This window comes from Notamacropus eugenii, chromosome 1 (genome assembly GCF_028372415.1).
Source record: "Notamacropus eugenii isolate mMacEug1 chromosome 1, mMacEug1.pri_v2, whole genome shotgun sequence".
Classification (NCBI taxonomy): Eukaryota; Metazoa; Chordata; class Mammalia; order Diprotodontia; family Macropodidae; genus Notamacropus; species Notamacropus eugenii.
In genome coordinates this window covers 761,753,575-761,780,787 of record NC_092872.1, presented here as the reverse complement: position 1 = coordinate 761,780,787, position 27,213 = coordinate 761,753,575, and the positions used below count along the sequence as shown (strand labels likewise).

The 27,213-nt window shown below is 40.7% G+C and overlaps 1 protein-coding gene and 1 long non-coding RNA gene across 8 annotated transcripts in view; one reads left to right on the top strand and one right to left on the bottom strand.

The window, feature by feature from the left end:
- LOC140497169 (uncharacterized) overlaps nt 1-25,897 on the top strand; it is a 44,025-nt gene extending 18,128 nt beyond the window's left edge. Inside the window, exon 2 of the long non-coding RNA XR_011964567.1 lies at nt 25,069-25,897. This is a non-coding gene — a long non-coding RNA (uncharacterized lncRNA). The remainder of the gene's footprint in view (nt 1-25,068) is intronic.
- LOC140533897 (uncharacterized) lies at nt 1,567-27,213 on the bottom strand. Of its 7 annotated transcripts, none has more exons than XM_072654534.1 (6): nt 27,073-27,213; nt 25,176-25,227; nt 17,175-17,223; nt 15,310-15,436; nt 13,772-13,867; nt 1,567-8,052 (listed from the first exon to the last, which is right to left on the bottom strand). In XM_072654534.1, the coding sequence occupies exons 4-6, from the start codon at nt 15,341-15,343 to the stop codon at nt 6,407-6,409; spliced, it is 1,776 nt and encodes a 591-aa protein (XP_072510635.1). In that variant the 5' UTR covers nt 15,344-15,436; nt 17,175-17,223; nt 25,176-25,227; nt 27,073-27,213; the 3' UTR covers nt 1,567-6,406. The 7 variants fall into 7 exon arrangements, with proteins under 7 accessions (XP_072510635.1, XP_072510713.1, XP_072510799.1 ...); XM_072654612.1 differs by having other exon boundaries at nt 27,100-27,213; XM_072654698.1 differs by lacking the exon at nt 27,073-27,213 and adding an exon at nt 25,550-25,578.

The window sequence follows — 27,213 nt, the reverse complement described above, 5'->3', positions numbered from 1 at the left end:
TGCCGGCTAATGACTTCAGATGAATGTTTTTTATCAATTTCAGTGACTATTTATACCTACACTTTCAAGCATTTTCAAAAAAATCAATGTTGGACTTTATCAAAACTATTTCTGCCCCTCTTGATATAATCATATGAATTTTAAAAACTTTTATTATAGACATAATCAATTATGTTAAAAGTTTTCTTTAAGTTAAACCATTCCTGCCTTCCTGGTATAAATCCCAAGTGATTATAAGGCATAATCTTTGTAATGCATTGTTGTAATCTTTTAGCTAGTACGTTTTTTTTTTTTTTAGGATTGTTGCATCCACACTCATGAACGACACTGGTGTGTAATTTTCTTTTTTCTGTTTTTACTCTTCTTGGTTTAAGTATCAATATCATATTTGTTTCATAAAAGAAGTTTGGTAAGAATCCCTTCTTTGCCTATTATTCCAAATAATTTATTGAATATTTGAGTTAGTTGATTCTTAAATGTTAGATAGAATTGATGGGGTAGAGGCTCTGGGAGCCCCCTTGAATCTTCCTACTTGATTTGATGTTCCTCTGAGGTCATAAACCTTTCATTATCCCTTTGTCCATTGCCTTTGGTTGCTTCTGACCCTTGATCTCATCAAAATTCCATTCTTTAGGTTCTTACCTCCAATCACTCCAATCCCTCCAATCCCATAAAAATCCTGCTCAAGACTCTCCCATACAACTAGATCACCCCTAGGTCCCTCCCACAAACTTTCTGTGTATAAAACACATCCTGTTTCTATGAAAGTGCTCAGATTCAATTTAGCTCACTTGTCAATACAAATGTCACAGATGCTTGGTTCCTTAAGAGTCTATCCAATCCGGTGAATCTTTAAGAAACTTTTTTTATATTTGGCTGAAAGAAGGCTGAAGTTGAGTTCATTTAGGTAGGACCCAGCATGTAGGGATTTGCAGGTGCTAAGCCACCTTAACCTCAATAGAATTCACTTGTAAATCCTTCTGGTCCTGGTGCTTTTCTCTTAGGAAGGTCATTTATGGACTGTTCAATTTCTTTTTGAAAATATGCCTATTCAATTTCCTCTTCTACTAATCTAGGCAGTTTATATTTTGGTAAATATTCTTCCATTTACCTTACATTGTGGATTTATTGCCATATAATTGGGGAAAATAACTCTTTAAAATTGCTCTAATTTCATCTTCCATAGTAGCATATTTACCCTTTTCATTTTCAGTACTAATGACTTGGTTTTATTCTCCCTTGTTTAAATCAAATTAATCAATTGCTTATTTTTCTCCTAAGAGCAACTTCTATTTTTAGTAATTAATTCAATGGATTTTTTTTACTCCCAATTTCATTAATCTCACCTATAATTTTTAAGACTTTCCATTTAGTGCTTGATTGGGGATTTTTAATTTGCTTTTTCTAGTTTTTTTAAATTGCATACTCATTTCATTAGTCTACTCTTTCTCTGTTTTATTGATGCAGGCATTTAGAGATGCACATTGAACTCTAATCACTGCTGTCGCTGTTTGCTGTGGGTTGTGATATGATGTCGCCTTATTGTCGTTCTCTTTAATGAAATTAATGCTATGATTTGGGCTTTAACCTACACATAAGATCAGGTTGTTTCATCTTAACTAGTTTTTAATCTGTCTTTCCCTAGTCCCTTTTTCAATACAATTTTGTTGAGTTGTGAGCTGAACAGGATTATTTTAACATTTCTGTTTTTATGCTTTTAACTACAAAATTTTTATGTGTTGTATGGTCAATCTTTGTAAATGCATCATGGACCACTGAGAAAAAAGTATTCCACTCTATATTTGTTCAATTCTCTTCAGATATCTAGCTTGTCAAAAATTCCGTTCATTTCCTTAACTTTTGTTCTTATTTAATTTTCATTAGCTTTATCTGTTTTTGAGAGATCCCTTTCTATTATGCTACTGCTATCCATGTTCACCTGTAATTCATGGTCTTTCATTTAGAAGCTCTAGGATTTGGAGCATCAAGGTTCAGTGTTGATAGCCCTTCGTTGTCCTTAGTGTCTGGTATTCCAGTGTAGTTGCTGTTCATCTCTTCTCATTAAATTGCTTTCGGTCTTAACCTTGTCTGAGATCATCAATGCTAATCCGACCTTCTTGCATCAGTTGAAGCACAATGAATTCTACTCCAAGCCTCCATTTTAATTGTATCTCTCATTCTTAAATGTGTTTCTTGTACACAAAATATTGATGGAGTCTAATTTTTAATCCATTCCCTTATCTTTGTTTTGTGGGTGAGTTCATCCTCTTCCCATGCAGTTATCATTGCTACCTGTGAACTTCCCTCCATTTTATTTTTACTCATTATTTTCCCAATCAGCCTCTCTTTTTACCCTATCCCTGTAACCTTATCTTCTCCCCTTGCCTTCTTTTTCCTTACGATACCCATCCCTCTAAAGGTCCCTCCCCTATTGCCCCCACCCCATTGCATTTTAATCTATACACCTGTCTAAATGGCCCTTCTCCATCATAGCCATCTTCCCAGTTTTCTCCCATCTTTAGAAGTTCAGAAGACTGCTTAGTCCAGCCCAGGCTCTGAGGCTCAGTCCTTCACTTCCAGATCCCACCCCTGCCTCTGCCTAAGTCTGTGTAGATGAAGAACATATTCAGCATTAATCAGAGTAGGCAATGCTTCCTAGCCTTGGATGGTAAGGTCAGTTCAGTAAAGCAGCCAAGCTATGCTGAGAATATTCTATTTAAAAGAGAGATAGTTTTTCCAGTGACTTAAAAAACGTAGGAATGATGACATTTAATCTTACTTCTTAATCTTTAGGCAATGCTTTTTGTGGCTCTATTTCCAAGCCTTTACCTTATGATTTCTCACCTAGCTGAGAGACCCTCTATTCCCTCCAGGTCCTGAAAGACAGGAGGGATCTTTTTGTACAATGAATGCTGGGAACCAACTTCCCCACCCAGACCTGTGTGACCTTGCTCAGAATATCTGCTTTGTCAGCAATGAAATCATTTTGTCTGAGAGGATTGAGATCAATCCTGTATCATTCTCTTACAGACCCTATTTCCAAGGAATCGAGTGCTGTAACTACTTAAGTCACGGCCCTTTGTATCAGAATTGGGTTTAAAGATTCAGTGGGCCTGTAATGAACTGGAAAAAGTAGATATTGATTTGGCATTGTATATTGAATTGTTACTCCAATCTGCATTTTATATTTTATTCCACTCTGCAAGTGATCTTGCTCTGTAATAGGCCCAATTCTTCTTAGGAATTCTTCAGGAATGGCTTCCATAAAGCTTCAGTCAACTTTTTCTGCCTCATTAAGGTTTTTCTTATTAGGCAGAGCTTGACAAATATCTTCCAGAGGATATTTACCATCAGCAATTTTATACCACTGTGTTACCTCTTTAGGACTCACCTGAACCTGTATCAACTGATAAATGTCAGGGAGGCTGGGTTTATCATTATACCAAGTGAGGGGGAGTTCTCCTGTAAAACTGCTCAGGTCTTCACAGCCTTCTGTAAACTCCTTGGCCATAGGCCCTACTTTAGCAGAGTAAGTCATTTTGAGGTCCTTATGCCTCCTGGACTTTGTTATTTATCTTAAAGGGAAGCTGAGGCATAGGGGCAGAGCCTCAGGGTTCCCTCCTTCCCTCCCTCCTTCCCTAATCTTTGAGGGAGTGGGTTTTCTTTGGGAGGGGGAGATTTTCTTAGGGCTGTGCAATTTGATCTAATATGCACACAAATCTCTGATTTCCTGGTTAAAATGATCAATACAATTCTCTCATTGTGGAAGGCCCAACTCTTCTCTTCTGCCCCTTCCTCATTTTTTTTCATCCTATTTAAGGTTACCTTAAAGGAATTCAAGTTACAACAGGCTTCTCCTTTAGTGGTTTTGAGTAGCCATTTATTAAAAGCAGCCCATTTCTTATGGTAATTGATTTTATCCTGATGAAAAGAACCCCAAAATGGCCAAAATGGCCAACAGTGATAGGGGTCATCCTGGGTCAATTTCTGCCAATTAATTAACTCCCTGTCCAACTACATGCAAAAACAGTATTTAAAATATTTTGAAAAAAAAAATTGAGTTTCAAATTCTTTCCTTCCCTCTTCCCTTTACTCTGGGATTGTGACATTAACCTGTGTACGTGCAATACAAGATGGTCCTGTGTCCAATGCCAGCAAAGGGTTACTTATAATCTCCTTCTGACCAGTTGTTTGACCCCTTTACAATCACTGATATGTGAGCTGTCCAAGGTGCTGCTATTGCCTTCCCACACTGGTGTCCAGGTCCAACCACTGTCACTTTTCCTGAAGTCTCCTAAGCTGTCTTGGGTTGGAAAATTCTTTCATTCTGAATTTTTTTTGGCTCTTCCTCTCCAGAATTGGATTCAAAGAATAATTTTTGGTTTTGAGGAGGAATTGGGAGAGTTCAGATGAGTTTCTGCCTTTACTGGGCCACCATGGCTCCACTTCACTTCTTAAATTTAAACTTTACTTAATGACACTATACATTTCTGCAGCCTGGGGGAAAAAAATTGTTGCTCTCTTGTGTGTCTTTTGTCTGCCTACCCAACTTGATGAGAGTTGAAAAACAGAGGGGAGAGACTGTCTTCTTGAAGACTTTGCAAGTTCTGCAGGAAAGTGTTCATTTTCACCCTATTTGCTTTGGCTGATCTGGACACAGGAAACTTCTATTTAGATTTAGCATGACACGATCCATCTCCTGTAGGAGTCCCAGGAGGTTCCTTTGACTGTCCAGAGCCCCAGATTGTAGCTGATCAGCCCAGAAGCCTCTTATGTGGTTGGTTGCTCTTTACATTCCCCTGCCAGGCTGACAGAGCAGAAGCAAGGATGGGAGGCTGGTCAGATAGAAAGGGCAGGACCATGTACCTGCCTAGGGGCAAGTGCTTTTTCACATGATGGTTCTGGGCATCCCTTCCTCACCACAATTGTTAGGTCACAAATATCAGTGAATGAAATGTTTCTCGATTGTCCTATGCAGCAGCCTGGACCTAGTCTGTAGGCAGTTCCATGAGTTCATGATGGCCTGATAAGCCCACTCTATTGTGCAAATGGAGCAAAGGTTGTTGGTTCGGCCCTCCAGGATCTTATAATAGCCCCAAGGCTTTCTGGTCTTAGGTAAACATCTTAGTATTTGACAAATATCCTGAGGCAGTCATTGGGACGTGTATTTGTTGATGAAAGAGGATTGGTGAAAGTAATCACAGCACGAGCTTGCCACGAGTATGGAACTTCCAGCAGCACAGCATATAAGGCTTGTACTTGCTAATAATAAAGGGAGCTTGTAACATCTTTGTCTCCCACCTCATCACTACATGCCTGAGATCGAGAAGTCCCACTGGTCGGGGGTCTCTCCACTGAGCTGGCCATAACACTAGTCTAATCCATATATACCATTGATGTATAGGAGACCACAAAATTTCCCCAATTACCCCAGTTTTTATACCTTTAATCCAACATCTCTGATTTCTTCCCATCACCAAACATTTTCTCCAACTTGTCATAATATTGATATGAGTTCATTTCCTAATTCTGGAGACATTCTGTTTTTGAGAACATTCAGATGTCTTCCTTCACTAAGTCCTACAGTTTATCAGCCTATTTCCTCCTTTATAGGTTTTGCAACATGGTGGGATGGCATGACTTCTTACCCCATATTTCAACATTCTGTTATAATCAGAAACAAAATTTAACCTTCATCACTAATTCCTGAGAAAGGTATGTCCCAGTGGAGCACATTCATAAGGATTTTTCCTAGAATATATTGAGAAAGAACTCATAATTTTTATATTAACTGCTATGATATGCATAATGAATGTACTAACAATTTAATTTTTTCAAGAGCTAACTCTCTGGTTTGGGAGTTAGAGCTCACAATGCAACTTAAACTGATGAATCAAAACTCTGACAAGGGTCACAATCACTGAACCTTCAGTGAAGCCAATCAAAGACTGTAGAACCTGTTTCCCTCACAGAACTCTGGTTTTCTACTTTAGGGTAGGAGGTCATGACCCCCAAAGAAGTGACTGCAGAACTACTTTGTTGTGGGACTTGTGAGCAACCACCTTCCCCAGTTCTTCATCAGTTGTGATTTCAGTATAAAACCTATGCTCTTACTTCAGCTAAGGAAACATTCCTCACTCTGACACTGATTAATTAAACAACTTGATTACTGGCATGTCTGGTTCTAGGCTTGCTTTGTGTGGCTCCAAGCATTCTCAAGTTAGAGACTGGCTCAGTAAAAATCCTGTTAACATAATCTTCTGATGAGAGGATGAGATAATTTCTGGCTGAAGAACTTCATACTCAGTCAATCAATGGCTCATCTGCAGGATTTTCTGCCGTCAACAAAGCTCTATACTCCATTTACATGCCTCTTCTCAATCATGCCTGTGATGAGCTTTATATTTTATATGAATTTCTGATGTGATAAGAGGGATGACTTTTGGCTGAAGGTTTTACCACATGTTCTGTTTTCTCTAGTGTGCATTCTTTGATGTTTAGCTATACCAGAGTTGAATCTAAAAGCCTTTCCACACTGATTACATTCATAAGGTTTCTCTCCAGTGTGGATTTTCTGATGTACTCTAAGGTTGGCCCTCTTTGAAAAAGCTTTACCACACTGCTTACATTCAAATGGTTTCTCCCCAGTGTGGATTCTCTGATGTTCAGCAAGACTGTAGCTGACTCTGAAAGCCTTTCCACACTGATTACATTCATAAGGTTTCTCTCCAGTGTGGACTCTCTGATGTTCAGCCAGTCTTGAGCTGCCTCTGAAGGCCTTGCCACACTGATTACACTCATAAGGTTTCTCTCCAGTGTGGCTTCTCTGATGTACTGCAAGATGGGCTCCCTGTGTAAAAGCCTTTCCACATTGATTACATTCAAAAGGTTTTTCTCCAGTGTGGATTCTCTGGTGTTTTACTAGAGTAGAGCTGCCTATGAAAGCTTTTCCACATTGATTACATTCAAAAGGTTTTTCTCCACTGTGAATTCTCTGATGTTTAGCTAGAGTGGAGCTGCCTCTAAAAGCCTTTCCACACTGATTACATTGATAAGGTTTTTCTCCAGTGTGCATTCTCTGATGTTCAGCAAGACGAGAGCTGCTTCTGAAGGCCTTTCCACACTGATTACATTCATAAGGTTTCTCCCCAGTGTGGATTCTCTGATGTTGAGCGAGACGGCAGCTGACTATGAAAGCCTTTCCACACTGATTGCATTCATAAGGTTTCTCTCCAGTGTGGATTCTCTGATGTAGAGTAAGACTGCTCCTCCGTATAAAAGATTTTCCACATTTATTACATGCATAAGGTTTCTCCCCAGTGTGGATTCTCTGATGTTCAGCAAGACTGAAGCTGACCCTGAAAGTCTTTCCACACTGATTGCATTCATAAGGTTTTTCTCCAGTGTGAATTCTCTTATGTTCAGCAAGACTGGACCTGACCCTGAAAGTCTTTCCACACTGATTGCATTCATAAGGCTTTTCTCCAGTGTGGATTCTCTCATGTTCAGCAAGACTGGAACTGTCTCTGAAAGCCTTTCCACACTGATTACATTCATAAGGTTTCTCTCCAGTGTGGATTCTCTGATGTAGGATAAGACTGCCCCTCCATGAAAAATCCTTTCCACACTGACTGCATTCATAAGGTTTCTCTCCAGTGTGGATTCTCTGATGTTGAGCAAGACGGGAGCTGACTCTGAAAGCCTTTCCACACTGATTGCATTCATAAGGTTTCTCTCCAGTGTGGATTCTCTGATGTAGAGTAAGGCTGCCCCTCTGTGAAAAAGCCTTCCCACATTGATTACATTCATAAGGTTTATCTCCAGTGTGGCTTCTCTGATGTACTATAAGATGGGCACCTTTTCTAAAAGCCTTTCCACATTGATTACATCCATAAGGTTTCTCTCCAGTGTGGATTTCCTGATGTTGAGCACAGACTTCTCTCCAAGTGAAGTCATAGGGACCATCACCCATGGAACTTTGCTCTTGAATTTCTTTCACAGAAAAGATTAGATTTTTAGTAACTTTCTTCACTTTCAGTCTGATCTCTCCTTCTAAAAGAAAAAAGCAAGAAAACATATACACACAGATACATATATAATTCTATCCCCTTCCCTTCACTGGCAGAACATAAACTTCTTTATATTCTCTTTCCTCAGGCAAAGAGAAATGTCTTCAAACCTCAAAATTCTTCAAATGGACAGAATCAATTATTTTAAAATGCCATTAGCTCACATCCCAAGGATGATTTCATTTACAAAGAGCTTAACACACAATTACATTGAATCTTCACAACACACCCATGACAGAGACAGAGTGTTCTTATCACATTTGATACTCAGGACATGAGCTCAGAATGGCTGAGTGACTTGACTCAAAATTCCAAATCTGAGACATGAACTTAAACCTGTAACTGAACATGCTCTGTCTCCAGTACTAGAAAGGTGGCTTCCACTCAGTCGTTCCTTTTCACTTTCATGGTTTTGCACTTTCAGTCTTTTCTACACAGATATTATGCCATTTGGTACATACATAATAAGTATTCCAAATACTTCATGATCTCTCCTATTTGTAAGTATAATGTAATTTCCATATTAACAACTTTCAGTCTTTTCTTTTCTGTTGCAGTATTTGAGGTCACATGAAGAATGCCAGTATTGCTTTTTGTACTTACCTAAAACATAAAGGATTTTTTTCTGGCTTATTAATATTTTTTCAAAAAAAATTTTTTTTTGGTGAAAAAATCAGGTTTGAGTTCACACAGCTAGTAAGGGTGAAGTGTCTCTGGCTGGATTTGAACTCAGGTCTTCCTGATTTCAGGGCCAGTACTCTATCAACTAAACCACCTAGGTGACCCTTGGCCTATTAATCTATTTTGATGGTGATTACTTAATCTTTTTAAAAAATTGCCTCCATATGTCCCTGCTCACTAAAACAAAAATAAAATCCTTGTAATAATGATTGCACATGAAGAACTTATATCTGATTGTTTACCATCTCAGGGAGGGGAGAGGGAAATGACTGAAAAAACTTGGAATTTTACATTTAACCAAATGTTTAAAAAATGGTTTTTTATATAATATGGGGAAATGAAATATTACATTAAAAAATAAAATGTTTGTACTAAAAAACTATCCTCATAATAAACACAACCTTAAAAATGCACAGCATTTCCAATGTATGAAAACAGATGTCTCATCCACAAATTTGGATCTATCATCCCTTTGTAAGGAAGTTGGACAGCAGGCTTCACTATTAGTCTTCTTGAAGCCTTTTCCCATTTAGGATTTCACAAACCCATTAGAGGTGCTAGGCAGTAGTCCAAAGGATATGAACTAAAAATTGGTCATTGGCACCTTAGCAATAAAGAATCAATAAAGAATTTTGTTACTTACATATTAAGACTCTGGGACAACAAGCTTGTGCACACTTCAACCATAATAGGATTCTTTCTACAGTGACTCCAACCTGTCATAGTCAGGTATATAATCCTTTTGGGGTTCATGCAATGAAAATAACACATTCTGACTGCATCTGACTAAGTGTAATATATTCTTCCGTTTCTCAACTTGACACCAAATTGTTTCCAAACCTGCAGGAATGATCACAGGCATGTACAGACCCTCACTGGCTGACTGTCCCTGTACAAGACTGGTCCTCTCATTGCTGGGTTACCTTGTCATCACATCCCATCAGAGCTATAATTACCAGACCAAGATTTAACTCAGGTTGGCATTCTTACAGCAGAGATAATAGTTTCTTTGGGCGCATGATTGCTGTATGTGCCCAGTAGAGGCCACAGTGGACTCCCCACAACCTTTCTACAAAAACAAACTTTAAAATGCCCCTCATTACAATGCTAAGGTTGTTTTTTGATACACACCTTTATTGGTCACCTTCCTGTCAGTTTCTCAAAGGAAGTATTTGGCAACACAGATTAGTCATTCATTCGAGTTTCAATGAAAGTGCAGTACGTTTTCCAATGGTAGAAAAAAGAAAGTTATGTCTGAAGAAATCCTATCCTTACAAAGAAGGTTTTAAATGTAAACATTGTTTTAAAAAAATCTGTGTAACTGACCTTCAAGTACATTTATCATGTGATACACTACTTGTTATGAGCAATTAGAAAAATAAATCTTTAAAAGAGTAATCATCAATTCATTTTATTGATTGGTTAGGTTAACTAAAAAAATTGATTTTCATCACTGAGGATTGTCTTGGATCATTGCATTGCTAGGAAAAGTTAAGTCATTTACACTTCTTCATCGAACAGTATTGCTGTTGTTAAATACAACATTCTTCTGCTTCTGCTCACTTCTCTATGCATCAGTTCATATAAGTTTTTCCAGATTTTTCTGATATCATCCTGCTTGTCATTCCTTCTAGCACAATAATATTCCATTACAATCATATGCCACAGCTTGTTTAGACATTCTCCAACTAAAGAGCATCCCCTCAATTTCTAATTCTTTTTCCTAAAAAAAGAGGTGCTATAAATATTTTTGTGCAAGTAGATCCTTTTCCCTTTTTTTTCCTTTGGATGTCTTTGGGATATAGACCTAGCAGTGGTACTGCTGGATCAAGGTGTATGCAGTGTTATTGCCCTTTCAGCAAAGTTCCAAGTTGTTCTCCAGAATGATTGGATCAGTTTACAACTCCACCAACAATGCACTGGTGTCTCAGTTTTCCCACAGCCTTTCCAATATCCAACATTTTCCTTTTTGTGATATTAGCCACTCTGATTGGTGTGAGGTAATACCTCAGTGTTGTTTTCATTTTCATATCTCTCATCAATGCAGATTTAGATTATTTGTTCATATGACTATAAGATGCTAGCTATTATTTTTATCACTATAATTTTGACTATTTCTGCCCAGTTCTCTTCTCCTCACACTATTATCCTCACTCCTTGTATTCTCTCAATTCCTTGTTGAACTAAATGTATTATTTCCATCTCAAAACTATCTCTTTTCAACTAGATCAGCTAAGAGTGAGGTTCATTTTTTATTTCTTCCTTTCAAACCATCCTCATGTTTTTACACTAGATTGTGAGCTCCCTGACAGCAAAGACTTTCTTTTCCCTTTCTTTGTACCCTCAAAGCTTAGCACAGTGCCTAAAACACAAGGTGCTTAATCAATCTTTACTGATTGGCTAACTGGACCCAGGGCTGACAGCAGGCCCCACCCTCTACCTCGGTCCCTGAATTCTGGTCTCTCTCCTACTTGTCAAATGCATGTTCTGACTTCAGGCATAGTTCTCTCTCTTTCTTGCACCCACTCATCTCTGAGTCCTCACCTTTGGTAGGTTCCAGCCCTGGAGGAACCTGACCAGACCCAACACTGAAGATCAGACAGGTTTCTTTCTAGGCTCCTAAAGGGTCTCATCCCTGGGGATACCTTCAAGACTCTAACTCCCAGCTCCCTTAAAGGAAGTGGTCATCACCTACGTAAACCTGGTCAATGATTCTCCAAGAATGGGACAGAGACCGAGCCATAGAGATCAGGAAAGGTGATGATTTATGCAAAGTTTAGCCTTGGATTATTTCCAAGGCAGCAGCCTTCCCTCCAACTCATGCACAATCTCAGCTGGATGCTCATTGTGACAAGACAATGCTTTGACATCTCCCTAACTAACTTACCCCCCATGCCACTCACCACAGCAGCTTTTCCAAATCTTTCCATTCACCCCCAACCCTCCCTTACAGCTTGTGCTCTTTCCCCCACCCCACCCATCCACACCTTCTTGCTTAAGAACTTGGGCTCCTATTTCATTGAAAAAACTGGACATGTATCAAGAGCCACCATATTCTTATCTCATATTACTGAGAAGCCTTCTTTGCCTTTTTGACCTCAGTATCAGATAAAAAAGTCATTCTTTTGCTTGCCAAACCAAATCACTTTATGTATGCAAATAATCCCATTCCATCCCTCATCTACCTTGGTACATTCTTCCCCTAGTATCTGAATTTTTTACTAAATTTTACTCTCTCCCACAGTAATGGCTACTTTCCTGTTGTCACAAATACAACCATTCCTCTCAAATCACACTCAATGATCCATGCAGCACCATGAGATATTGTCCAGTATCTTTTCTCCATTTCGTGGCCACATAGCTAGAGATGGTCATTCACAACAGGGGTCTCCAACGCCTTTCCTCTCCTTTCTTTCTCTGCAGTCTGGTTCCCTACTTTACTGTTCTACTGAAACTTATTTCTCTAAAATTAGCAATAATCCTGAAATTGGTAAATTCCATGGCCTTTTCTTGATGCTAGTTCTTTGTGGCTTCTCTGCAGGCTTTGCTGCTGTCAGTCACTTTTTTTCATCATACTCTTCTCTCTAAGTTTTGGTGACACTACTCTCTCCTGGTCCTCCTTTTACTTTATACCTTATTGCCCCAGCCCTCCCATCTACTTACATCCCTTGGATTATCTGAGGCAATCTCAATAGCCCAGGCTCAGAGGTGAAGGATCATGCACTCCACACCAACTCACACATTCACACGCCTGACATTCATGTTCACTTTGGAGCAAAGTCCTGGGATTCCACCTGTGTGATATCCTTCTCTCCCAACAATCTCAATGTCAAGGTTTAGGTGCCAATGACCACACAGCTGAGGAACTGAAGAGCCTGCTGGATGTTCTGGCTGCCTTGTCCAGTCAATCTCCCACCCAGCCATCTAGTTCATCTTCCTAAAGCTCTCGCCTGACCATGTCACCACCACTCACCAACCTCCTCTGAATCCCCAGCAAAAGGATCCAATGTAAAACCCTCCCTTAGACTGTTAATCATTTCATCACCTTGCCCTCTCTTACTCTTCTAGTCTTTTTTTCACCCCATCTCCCCCCCATATGCTATAATCCAGTGACATGGGCCTCCTTTCTGTTTTGTGAACAGGACACTCCACCTCCTGACTCCCTGGGATTCTCTCATTATCCCTTTTGCCTACAATGCTCATGGTGGAGCCCCACCTAGAGCCCACATTCCACAAAAACCTTCCCCACTCTAGGGCCTTCCCTCTCTTGTCCAGCTCCAATTTAACCTGGCCATATTGGCTTTCCAGGTGTATCTCACTCAAAGTGAGAATGCTATAAGACCTTAGCTTGCAAGGGCCAGGGTCTCACATTGCATCCTGGGCCATCTCCAATCATCCTGATGAATATCAGGCCACTGCATCCAGATGGTACAAGAAAAGAAAGTGAGGCTGGTGACCTTGCAAAGCCCTCCCTCACTCAAATCAAAGTCAACTGCAAGTCATGTCATCATCTTGATGTCAAGGTTCACTTTGAGAATGAAGGACAAACGCAACACAACAACCAACCTGGGACTCTTCACCAGACTGAGAAATCCAGGAGTGCTGAGGACATCCTTCGTATCTCTTTATGATCCCAGGGCTTAAGAAAGGGCCTGGCATGCAGCAAGATCTTAATGAATGTTGGTTGGTTTGAAGAAGGTCCAAGAAAGGGCCTAACCCCTTTTGGCACTTTCAGGAAATTCATTCCCCAAAATCCAAATAGCAACTTCTTGTAAGATGATAAATTTATCCCTGGAAGGGAGCTGAAAGGCCATGGAGTCTAGCCCTCTCATTTTATATATAGGGAAACTGAGGCTCAATGGTTCTGTGACTGACCCAGGAAGCCACTGCTAATAAAAAAAAATCTGAAAAACAATTTCAATGCAGGCCTTTCTGCCCCCAAATCTAGCATTTCCATCACCACAACACATAGCAGCCTCTCATACTCACGGCTCTCATATACATGCTTTCACCTCACTCACCTGGACAGCAGCTCCTCAGGTCTTCTTGGGCCAGCATCCAAGGTGCTTCCCTTTGTTCAAAATAGGAGACCATATCTTCTCTGGAAACTGGAAACCCTGGGCATGGAGAATCAGGGATGAGGATGGAGAGAAACTTGTAATTTAGCTCTCTTTAGGGAAAAGTATGTGGATACAGTTACTCCATCTTGAGAGTCACTCCATTCTAGTCCCATGTAGAAGTCTGTACTGACCCGTTAAAGCTGTTAATGCAAGTTGGGATGTGTTGTACAACCTGTTCTGAGAAACAGCCTCTCCCCTGCCCCCATCCTATTATGCTCCATTCTGGCAGAAACTCCTAACCCCCAAACTGGGTAAAAGGATAATTGTGCCAGATCAGCCTCAAACCCAAGCAACAGGGATCTTAATGAACCAGACTTTGCCCTCTCCCCCTACCTGGCTCCTCACTCCCTGACCCCTATATAAACCTTGTATACTGTACATTCAGGGGGTTTTTGCCTCCTTGGGTGGGAGTCTCTTGCTCGCAAGCTCAACCCAGTTAGTCTAAACTCTATTTCTCACTCAATCGTTTATGCCTGTCATCCACAGGGGCATAAACGCCAGGACCCCAGGCTGGCTCCCAGGAATCCTGAAGGATATTTTCCATGGCATTAATTTTGAAGAGTTCTAGGGAAAGGTGGGGAGAAAATCACGGAACCAACTTGTAGTCAGAGAATTGACCTTGTGAACTTTCTTCATCACAGGATGGACTCACTGGATAGTTTCCATTGTCTAGAAATCGGAGGCAACTGGTAGTGCACTGGAGTCAGGAATGTCTGGGCTTAAATCCAGCCTCAGGCAGTAGCTGTGGGCCCCTGGACAAGTCATTTAGCCTCTGTTTGCAGTTTCTCCAGTGTAAAATGGGCATAATAACGTCACCTAACCTAGAAGGTTGTTATGAGGATGCAGTGACATAATATTGTAAAGAAAGACCTTGGCCCAGCACATGGCAAACAGCAGGTGAATAGAAATACTTATTCTCTTCCTTCCCCACCATCTGCACTGGGAATTTAGGACAACATGAAGGGAGATTAAGGACAAACCTGCTACACAGGACACAAGTGAGAGCTATAAACTACCAATGTGTGTTGACCAGAAGGATATTCCAAACATTAGATCTACTCGATGGAGGAAGGGATTGCAAGAAAAAGCTGCCTGAGCTGTTTTCAGAGATTTGGCAGCAAAATTCATGTCAGACCCAATAACCCCTGAGATTGGTTCCACGTCTGAAATCCTTCCACGATGACTGGTGCTTTGACCTGAAGCTCCCTAGAAGGGGTAAGAGACTGCATCAGGGGCAACAAAGGAAACCCTTAGCTTCCTCTCACACAAGGCAAAGTCTTTCTTTGGGAAAGCCACATAGCCTGAGGAGCCTGTCTCTCGGACACAGGAGACATACACTTTTCTCTAATAATTCATAGCTGCTCCAAAGCCTGCATACCAGGGAATGAAGATGTTCCCTCTGATGGCAGACTCAGAGTGAGCAGGGGAAGTGTCCTTACCCAGGGAGAGCAGGTTCCGGGCATTCTCCAGCATGACCTCCCCGTACAGCTCCTTCTGAGGATGGTCCAAGAGGTTCCACTCCTCCTGGGTGAAGTCCACAGCCACATCCTTAAATGTCACTGTGTCCTAAATCATCAAAAATTATAGAACACAGAGTTGAAGGACCCTTCAGGGTTAATTAGTCCAGTCCTCGTTAATTGATAGGAGGGTACTGACACCCAGGGAAAGGATTTGCTCAAAGGTCATCCCCTGTATCAGTGCCAGAGTCACCTTTTGAAACCAGCCAGTAAGATCTTGATGGAATTTTGAGAAAATCATTTTCTATCATCAGTTGGAATAAAGCTGAGAAATGTCTTATGATGGAACGTGTCTCCCTGTGGAATCAGGGGAAAGAGTGTGTTCTATCCGTGAGGTGGGTTCATCAGTGGAGGATAAAGAGCAGGTGATGTGAAATTTCTTCCTCATCGGAACTGGTGTAAGTGATATATTCTAAACAAAAGTCTATGAGAAGATGGCAGGTAACGGTGCATTCTGGGGAAAAAAACATGTAACATGATCACTGAAAAGAGGATAAAGTTAGATAAAGAAGATCTAGTTTGTTTCCTGGATGGCTGAAATGAAGAATTATCTAGAAGAAAATATTAAAAGGATTCTAAAAAGATATTCATCAGAATCTGGACTGCACTGAGTGGTATGAGACAGTGTGTTCATCCTTCACTCCTGAAGACCATGCCATCAGAGAAATAATGACATGGCTTGTACTTGACTTTGTTTTTTTGAGTGAGCGAGGGCTGTGCAGGTCACCAGCCTCACTTCTCCTCCAGAGCCATCTGAATCCAGTGACCAGATATTCATCAGGATGACTGCAGATGACCCAGGATGAGGCAATTGGGGTTAAATGACTTGCCCAAGGTCACACCACTAGTGAGTGTCAAGTATCTGAGGTGAGATTTGAACTCAGGTCCTCCTGACTCCTGCACTGGTGCTCTACCCACTGCACCACCTAGCTGACCGTAAATGGAGGGAAATAAAATGGAGGGAAAGACACAGAGAGTAATTATAACTGTGAATGTGAATGGGATGAACGCTCCCATAAAATGGAGGCAGATAGCAGAATGGAATAAAAACCATATTCCAACAATATCTTGTTTACAACGAACACATTTCAAACAGGAAGATACACCCAAGGTAAAGGTCAAAGGTTGGAGCAAAACTTATTATGTTTCAGCTGATGTAAAAAAAGCAGGTGTAGTAATCCTAATCTCAGACAGAGCAAAAACAGAAATAGATCTAATCCAAAGAGATAAAGAAGGAAACTATATTCTACATATATATAGAAAATGAACCAATATCATTCCTAAACATATATGCTCCAAGCAGTATAGCATCCAAATTCTTAGAGAAGTTAAGAAAGTTATAGGGAAAAATAGGCAGCAAAACTATACTAGTGGGGGACCTCAATCTCCCCATCTCTGAACTTGATAAATTTAACCTAAAAATAAATAAGAAGTTAAGGAGGTGAATAGAAATGTGGATAAGGTAGATATGATAGATCTCTGGAGAAAACTGAATGGGGATAGAAAGGAATATATTTTTCTCGGTGGTACATGGCAGATATACAAAAACTGACCATGTACTAGGGCTTAAAACCCTCCCAATCCAAGCAGAAAGGCAGAGATAGTCAATTCATCCTTCTCACATCATAATGCAATAAAAATTATATATAATAAAAGGCCATGGAAAGATAGACCAAAAATTAATTGGGAAATAAATAATCGAATCCTGAAGAATGAGTGGGTTAAACAACAAATCATACAATCCATAACTTTGTTCAAGAGAATGACAATAATGAGACAAAACTTACGGGATGCTGTAAAAGCAGTTCTTAGGGGAAGTTTTGTATCATTGAACGCCTACATGAATAAAATAGAGAAAGAGGAGATCAATGAATCAGGCATGCAGCTGAAAAAGTTAGAAAAAGAACGAATGGAAAATCACCAAGTAAATACCAAATTAGAAATACTGAAAACCAAAGGGGAGATAAATAAAATTGAAATTAAGAAAACTATTGAACTAATAAATAAAAGACTTGGTTTTATAAAAAAAACCAATAAAATTGATAAATCTTTCATCAATTTGATTTAAAAAAAGAAATAAGAAAACCAAATTAACAATATAAAAAAATGAAAAAGGTGAACTCACCTCCAATGAGAAAGAAATCAAAACAATAATTAGAAATTACTTTGCCCAACTCTATGCCCATAAATTTGACAATCTCAATGAGATGGATGAATATTTTAAAAAATATAAATTGCCCAGATTAACAGAAGTGGAAGTTGAATACTTAAATAACCCCATCTCAGAAAAAGAAATCGAACACGCCATCAATGAACTCACTAGGAAAAAATCTCCAGGGCCAGATGGATTTACAAGTGAATTCTACCAAACAATTAAAGAACAGTTAATTCCAATACTATATAGACTATTTGGGAAAATTAGGGAAGAAGGAGTCCTATCAAATCCTTTTTATGATACAAATATGGTTCTGATACCTATAATGGGAAAAGCCAAAACAGAAAGAAAATTATAGACCAATTTCTCTAATGAATACAAATGCAAAAATTTTAAACAAGACATTAGCAAAAAGAATACAGCAACTTATGATGACAATAATACATTATGATCAGGTAGGATTTATACCAGGAATGCAGGGCTGGTTCAATATCAGGAAAACTATCAGCATTATTGATCATATCAACAACAAAACTTACAGAAACCATAAGATTATCTCAATAGATGCAGAAAAAGCTTTTGACAAAATACAACACCCATTCCTATTGAAAACACTGGAGAGCATAGGAATAAATGGAACTTTCCATAAAATAATAAGTAATATCTACCTAAAACCATCAGCAAGTATTATATGTAATGGGGATAAGCTAGATGCATTTCCAATAAGACCAGGGATGAAACAAGGATGTCCATTATCACCACTATTATTCAATAGGATGCTAGAAATTTTAGCATTAGCAATAAGAGAAGAAAAAGAAATTGAAGGAATTAGACTAGGCAAAGAAGAAATTCAGTTATCACTCTTTGCAGATGATATCATGATATACTTAGAGAATCCTAGAGAATCAAGTAAAACATTACTTGAAATAATAAACATCTTTGGCAAAGTTGCAGGTTACAAAATAAACCCACATAAATCATATGCATTTCTATATATTACTAACCAAGCCCATCAACAAGAGGTAGAAAGAGAAATCCCATTTAAAGCTATGATAGAGACCATAAAATATCTGGGAGTCTACCTGCCAAAACAAACTCTACCTGCCAAAACAGACTATATGAACACAATCACAAAATACTTTTTGAATAAATAATGTCAGATCTAAGTACGTGAAAATATATCAGTTGTTCATGGGTAGGCTGAGTTAATATAATAAAAATGACAATTCTCCCTAAATTAATTTATTCAGTGCCACACCAATCAAACTACCAAAAAATACTTTCTAGAGCTAGAAAAAATAATATCAAAATTCATCTGGAAGAACAAAAGTTCCAGAATATCAAGGGAATTAATGAAAGAAATGCTAGGGAAGGTGGCCTAGCCCTACCAGATCTCAAATTGTATTATAAAGGAGCAGTCATCAAAACCACTTGGTACTGACTAAGAAACAGAAGGATAGAACAGTGGAAAGATTAGGCACTAAGACACAACAGTAAATGAACATAGCAATCTACTGTTTGATAAACCCAAGGACCCCAGGTACTGGGATAAGAACTCGCTGTCTGACAAAAACTGCTGGGAAAACTGTGTAATAGTGTGGTAGAAACTGGGCATAGACCAAAGCCTGACACTGTACACAAGAATAAAGTCCAAATGGATACATGATCTAGCTATAAAAACTGATAGTATAAACAAATTAGAGGAGCAAGGAAGTTGCTATTTTTCAGATTTATGGAGAATGGAGAAATATATGACCAAACAAGAGATAGAGAACATTATGAAGTACAAAATAGATAATTTTGATTACATTAAATTGAAAAGTTTTTGCACAAACAAACACAGTACAATGAACATTAGGAGGGAAGCAAAAAACTGGGAAAGAATTTTTGCAATAGAGCACTGAGTCAAATGTAGAAGAATAAAAGTCTTTCCCCAATTGATAAATGGTCAAAGGATATGAATAGGCAATTTTTAGAGGAAGAAATTAAAGCTATCTATAGTCATATGAAAAAAATGCTCTAAATCACTATTGATTAGAGAGATGCAAATCAAAACAACTTGGGGATACCACATCACACCTATCAGACTGGCTACGATGACAAAACAGGGAGAGGATAAATGTTGGAGAAGATGTGGGGAAGTTGGAACACTAATTCACTGTTGGTGGAGCAATGAGCTGATCCAACCATTGTGGAGAGTAATTTGGAACTATGGCCAAAGGACTACAAAAATGTGCATACCCTTTGACCCAGCAATATCACTTCTGGAACTGTATCCCAAAGAGATCATTGCAATGGGAAAAGGTCCCACATGTAGAAAATGTTTATAGCAGCTCGTTTTGTGGTGGCCAAAAACTGGAAATCAGTGGGTTGCCCATCAATTGGGGAATGGCTGAAAAAATTGTGGTATATGAATATAATGGAATATGAATGTGCTATAAAAGAACAGGTCGTGTGGAAGAAAGAAGTATGGAACTGGATCACAGAATGAAGCAGATCATTTTCTTTTGTATTACATTTTGTTTTGTTTTAAGGTTTTGTGCATTCATTTTAATTTTTCTGTAGAACATGACTAAGTTGAAAATATATTTAATAGGAATGTATGTGTAGAACCTACATAAAATTGTAGGCAGTCTCAGGAAGGGAGTGAGAAGGCAGGGGGATGGAGGGGGAGGGAGGAGAAAAATATCTAAGATATAAAGAAGTGATTGTAGAACACTGAAAACAAATAAAATAATTTAATTTGAAAAAATAATTTTAAAAATCATAAAAATGGGAAAAGGTGCCACATGTACAAAAATATTTATAGCCCCTCCTTTTGTCATGGCCAAGAACTGGAAATTGAGGGGATGCCCATCAACTGGGGAATGGTTGAAAAAGTTGTGGTATATGAATGTAATGGAATGCTATGGTGCTATAAGAAATGATGAACAGGAAGACTTCAGAGAGGCCTGGTAGGACTGACATGAACTGATTCTGAGTGAAAGGAGCAGAACCAGGAGATCATTGTACACAGTAACAACCACAGTGTGTGAGGCATTTTTCTGATAGACTTAGCACTTTACAGCAATGCAGCGTTCTCAAAGGGCTCTTGAGGCAAAATGCCACCCACATCCAGAGAAAGAACTATGCAATTGGAAAGAACAATGAAGCAGAATATTTTTTCTTATGCTGTTTTGTGTTGTTTGGGTTTTTCTCATGGTTTCTCCCATTCATTTTAATTCTTCCATGCAATGTGACTAAAGTGAAAATGTATTTAATAAGGATGTATGTGTAGAACCCATATAAGATTACATGTTGAAAATAAGGGGGGTGGGGGGGTGAGGTAGAGAAAATCTAAGACTTATAGAAGTGATTGTAGCAAACTCAAATCAAATCAATATTAAAAAAATAATTCATCAAAGAACATTAGTCAGCTTCATTATGAGAAATAAATGATCCAAAAACACACCCTAGAACTCTAGAAACTTGGGTGAACAAGACTCAAGAGAATGGGTTAAGGGGCTGACTGAGGGGCCATACATAGGAAACACTGGCCAGATCTGAGAATATTCTGATTCTTGGGAGGGGTCGTCTATGTTTCCAGCCTGAAACATTAACAACATATGTTTGGCCAATGACCTTGGAATCTGACGCTCCTCCACTTCAATCATAAACACAGGATTTACTTAATCAGACGTTCTGATTTGGGGAACGATCTTCCATCCTGTGCTGATTCATTTTTCATCACTGTGATTTTCTCTTTAAAACATCTGATTTGGGGTCTACTTATCTTCCATGTTCCACCTTTCACTTCTTTATTCTATTATTTTACTTTGGAACAAGTGAGGATTTTATTATTCTTTTTCCTAGTAGTTGAAACACCTTTATTTTATAGTGACAGAGATTCTATTAACGATTCCTTTCAAGGATGTAGCTAGCCCATTCCACAGATTTGCCCCTTCCCTTCAATCACAGTTAACACTGAATCAAATACCTCATCGGGAATCTTCTAAACGCATAAATAATGGGCTTAGTATGGGAAATATTCAGCTGAATTTAAAACGTGTTTAAAAAACATTTAAAGAAAACAATTGAACAAAAGTTCAACGGATTTAATAAACTTACAGGAAGTCATACTTATCTGAAAGTCACTTATTTAGTCATTAGCACACATGACATTGGATAAGTCACTTAACCTCTCAGGAACGGACGAGAGCACCTACTCCATCATCTGAGATCTGTTCCAGCTCTAAATTTATTAGTCTATGATCCTAAATTATATGAAGCCACTATAGATAAGAACCAAGAAAACAATGAAAAAAGATCTCTTGGCAACAACAACAACAACAACAAAGCAACCATGATGCCCATATACTCATGTTCGTAGGATAGCACCTCAGTCCGTTAGAAATCATTGGCTCTTATTTTCTATAAGATTACAGCACTCCTAATTATCTAGGTTTACAGCTCCTGCATATTAGAAATGGAAGCTAACAATTGACAGCTGACTGTAAGGAATTTATCGTTCTTTTACACTTCTTGAGGTTCCCAAGAATTCTAAATCTTTTCTTTCCTCTAGGATCTCCTGAGTCACTCATTTTTCACTGAAGAGTCAGAAATGGAGAGGATTCTGGGAAGATGGAAGAGTAGATGAGAAAATTTAAGGTTCTCAAGAATATTCTCAACAAAAGAAATACAATCGCACCCCATGGTAAACACAGAGAAATGAAAATAAATACTAGTAATGGAAGAACAGTGGTCATTCTGGGACAATCAGAAAAGATGTGGAACCTCAACAGGAGATTTCAAGAAATCTTCAAAGTGCCCAGATGTCTTACAACCATAGCAGAAAGTCAACATAAACCACACATCACCTCCTGAAAGAAATCTCTGAATGAAAATTCCCAGGAACACCACGGCCAAAAACACAGAGCTAACAAGTGAAAGAGAAAAACACAGCAAGCAGTCAGAAAAAAAAAACACAATTCAAGTACCAAGAGCCACAGGATCACACACAATTTGGCAATGACCATTATTTAAAGAGCCCAGAGCTTGGAACAGGACACCCTGGAAGGTAAAGGACATGATCTAATGACCAACAAAGCTGAGCATAATGTTATGGGGGAAATAACCTTGAAGGAAAGGCTTCTGAGCATTCTTGATGAAAAAACCACAACTGCACAGAGCTTTGGAAGTTCAGACACAAGCGAACTGAAACGTAGCAAAATAAAGAAGGATGAACCGTCTACGGAAATAAAAAAATAAAAGAGAAACTACTTTTATTCAAATATGGGGAGGTGACGTGTGTCCTCTCTGATCTCCCTCATGGTTCATAGAGGAAATCAAGTTAGAAAGACATCTGTTATGTCTTGATCCTAAGGAAAAGATGGAAAGAGAGGAAGAGGAATACACGAAGGTGAATGGAAGGAAAGCAAGGTTAGGAAGTATGATCTCACATAAAGATGGGGCACAAGTAGGCATCTATCCAAACAAGGAGGAGGGAGTGGGTGGGAATGTTGGATGCCTGAAGCTCAGCCCACCAGTCAAAGGCAGGAAGAATACACACAGCACAGGGTTACATATGGAAACACATTTTGCTCACTAGTGGAAAGGAGGGAAAGGAAAGGGGGAAGTAGGAGAAGAATAGATTATGGGAGGGATTAGGCCTAAACAAAACAAATTCCATTTTTATAATTCTTTTAGACATTGCAAAGAAAGAAAATCTGAGGGTGTAGTCATGAATGAGGTATGGATGAATAAGTAAGCTTAACAATGTAATGGGATACTGTTGCATTGACCTTGAACTAGCACAGTGACCAACGCAGACTCCCCAGGGCCATTGATGAAGGACCATGGTGCCCACCGCCCAGAGGGGAAGGATGCAGGGAGAGAAGGGGAAATGCTTTCGAGGGCACAGGCCCTGGGGATTTATTTTTTTTCAGATTGACATTGTATACACTGGGTGTATTCTCAAAGTGAGGGAGGGAGCAGCTGGGAAGATGATTAGGTGGCCCTACACTGATGCAAACGTATGCATTCATACATGTGTGTGTATACATACATGGGAAGCCTGATCAATGCAATGATCAAGCAGTTCCTGAGGACTCATGACATGAAGCTCACCTCTTGATAACTGTGCTGGTTGATATAATTTTCTTTAGCTATAACCACTGGAAAACTTTTTTAGATTGACTACATACATTCTTGTAACAGGGCCTAGTTTTTCTTGCTTTGTCAATGGGGGGAGGAGGGGTTGTGGCACCAAGGGAAGGGAGAGATGGCTAATTTCTGATGTAAAAAAATTTGAATTAAAAATGAGGTAAAAAAGGTTTTCATCAAAATATTCCAGACGACATAAGCAAAAATCAGATATGGATAATGATGCTTAAATAAAGCTCCTTTTACTTATGGAGTGACCCAGGAAGGTCTGATTTTTCCTTAACATCTAAACTGAGGATTGACCTGAGTCAGTTCCATCCATTGCTCCCTTCCCAGGTCAATGTAGGACCTGCTCCAGTCTATGGGAGACTCACACTTTCTAATACGCTGTCTGAGGTACCCTGAGACACTAACTTGACTGTTAATCCTTCCTTTTCTCTGTGCTGCCCTCAGTGCATGGCACACTCCACACAGGGTAGACCAAACTGTCCCCCCAGGAAGCCAATCTGCACGGTAATAGGGTCTGTGGTAAAGCTAGTCCTGGTGCCCAAGACCAACGGAGGCAAGGGTGAGAATCCCAGGAGCCTCTTTTAAACAGCAGAGAAGCCGTCCATCATTCAGTCACTGAGCCAGGGTAGGTCCTAGAAACCCAGAGGCAGCAGGATGGCCCCAAAGCAGTCTGTACAAGAAATCTGGGGCTTGTACCTCTAGGCCCTTTCAAAATGCTCAGTGACTTGACCTAAGAGCTGGTAAAGGCGAGGGCTTCAGAGAAACCTGGGAAGGCTTGTGGAAGCTGAGGCAGGAGGACATGTGCAGCACCAGGAGCACAAGTTCTGATGACCCCAAGGCAAAGGACAGGAACTGGAGGAGCCTTCAGGGCTCTGCTCCAGGGCTGCCCAGACAACACTCAGGGGGAAGGGTTTTCCTGGACCTTCAGCCACTACAAGGGAGAGCTTGGCCACAAGGAAGAGGGAGGAGGAGGAGTTGTGTGTAGGGGGAGGGGTGCTGGCAGGCACAGAGACAGCAAAGACATGACCCTGGGTAAGAGACTAAGGGTAAAAGGGGTCTTCCTGGTCATTCAGCTCTAACAAAGGGGAAGTTAAAAACAAAGAGGGAGTGGTAGGTGGAGTGGTAGATAGAGCAACAGCCTTGGAGTTAGCAGGACCGGAGTTTAAATCTGGCCTCAGGCATTTGAGATTTACTAGCTGTGGGATTCTGGGTAACTCACTTCACCCTGATAGCCTCGGAGAAAGAACATGGGAGGGCAGCAGGGGGGGATGGGTGGGAGTGGCAGTGCTCAAGACGCCAGACTTCTAAAGAACAAGATTAAAGAGGAGGGCAGGGTGGTTACTGCTCCATTCATTATTATGACTCTTTTTCTACAGAAAGGATCCATGACGAAGCTGTCAGCAGCTCCACAGACCCCTCTCTAGGTCTACAGACATGACTGCATTGCTGATGTGGGTCAAGCCTGTGGATGGATTGCACTCACCTGGGCTGGAGCTCCACCACTCCCAGGGGCCATTCCTCAGGATCCAGGCTCTCTGTGTAGGGGGCAAAGGAACCAAACTGACTCCAGGGTGTAAAGTTCCTCCATCTTATCCCTGGACCTGATCTACCCCAGGGACCTGCTCCCCCACCCTCTATGGCCCCACAGATGGAGCAGCAGCCAAAGCTCATCTTCACAGATGTCCCAACTAACCCATGGAATGTCCTCATTCTAAGCCTTTCTGGTGATAATGTTTAATATAAATTTTAGACTTTAATAAGGGCCAAAGTTTGAATTAAGAAGAGCCTGAACCTAATAGTTCCCTTTGTTTAACTTAGAGGATGCCTTTTGATGTCAAGCAAATGGTACTTCCTTACCAGACCCTTCTTCTGGCATCTTAGTGATAAGGCCTGGGTTGTAACTTCAGCTTTTGTCAAACTCTGTTAAGGCCTGTCTGTTATCTGGGTGATGGGACCTTTTCCTTATCTTGAATTGCAGAGACATGCTGTGGAAGGAAGATGCCCATAGCTTGGGATCATAAAACCCAAATGAGGCCACTCTGTTTGCAATGTGTTTATCTAAGAAAACTCCTTCCTCATGGCAAAATGTACTTAAGACAGTCAATTTCTGTACTAAGGCAGCCAGAACATTTCTGGCTCCATAATGCATTATGTTACCGTTGTCTTTAATAGGGAATTGATTAATTAATTAAATCATAAAATGTATGCATTTGGCCTATTGCCTTTTCTTAACAAAGTTTTCAGGTCAACACTGGTAACCAGGAGACAGCCTGGAGCCACCTGGGAAGTCCTTCCCTCCTTCACCTCTGCACAGAAAAGCCCATCTGCCCCAGCCTCGGTGCTCATACTCTGAGTGATTGCTATTTCTTGTACTTTATAATAAATCTTCTAATTTCCCTCCAGCTTTGGTGAGTGGATTTGACCCAGTCCCTGCTTGGGCCAGGCTTTGGTCCTCTGCAGACTGACCTGGGGAGGGAGAAGGATCCCAGACAGGGAGAGCTCTTTCCCCTCCCCTCCCAGGCAGGAGGCTGCCCACTTAGGATTAACAGAGGGTGAGGTCCCATGGGAGTTAGACCTGCCCTCAGGGGCAAGACTCCAAGGAGTAGAGGGAGCAAGGAGGGTCAGGCTTGGAAATGAGGAGGGTCTGAACAGGGAGACCACTTCCCTCCCTCTCTTACTCCTCTTCTATCCCCCTCCCCTCCCCATCCTCCTACAGAGCTCAAGAGACAGAGGGTACCTTGGGATCCCACAGGGGATACCAGTCGGAGCCTCAGTGATCCTGTCAGAGCTCTAAAGGACGACTCTGGAATGGAGCTGCCAGGGAATGACCAGGGAAGTCTCAGACTGGGAGAGTAAACCCAGTCTGGGATTCAGCCCCTGCATGGGACCTGAGGGCTCTGGAGAGAAGTGGGGGCAGGGCAGTAGGAAGCCTGGGGGAGGGGATCAGGGCAGTGTCTGGGAGGCAAGACATTCCAAGGGCTCATGGCAGGGAGGTCAGCGTCCCCAGAAGGACAGACAGTGTTCTGAGGCCTAACCTGGAGCCAGGGGACTACTGGGACCCCCTGGTAAAGGTTAGACCCGGGATCCCTAAAGGGAGGGTGGAGACGGAGCCCCGTGCCCAACATGAGAGGATAAGGGGCCAGGAGAGAGCTTTGGTTCCTGCCTCCAAGGTGGGGTCCTCAGGGCTGGAGGCAGGAGCTGGGGACCGGGAGACAGGACACCTGGGTCCAGAGAGGGTCCCTCTGGGCAAAGTCTGGAGTTTGGGAAAGTGTGAACCAATGGGGAAAGTGGGGAGGGGACCCTGGACAGGGGGAAGTGACTAGGGGCTGGGCCAGGGCAGGGAAGCAGGCATGCTCCTGGAGCAGCTGGAGGGCACTCACCCCGAGGTCAGAGAAGGCAGGACCTACCCTGGGATCTGCACCCACAGAGCTGGCTTCCAAAAGGTGGAGAAGAAAAGTCCGAGCTTTCCGGCTTCCTGCTTCCCGCCAGTCAACTCTGGGAGGGGCCTCCCATGAGCCCCA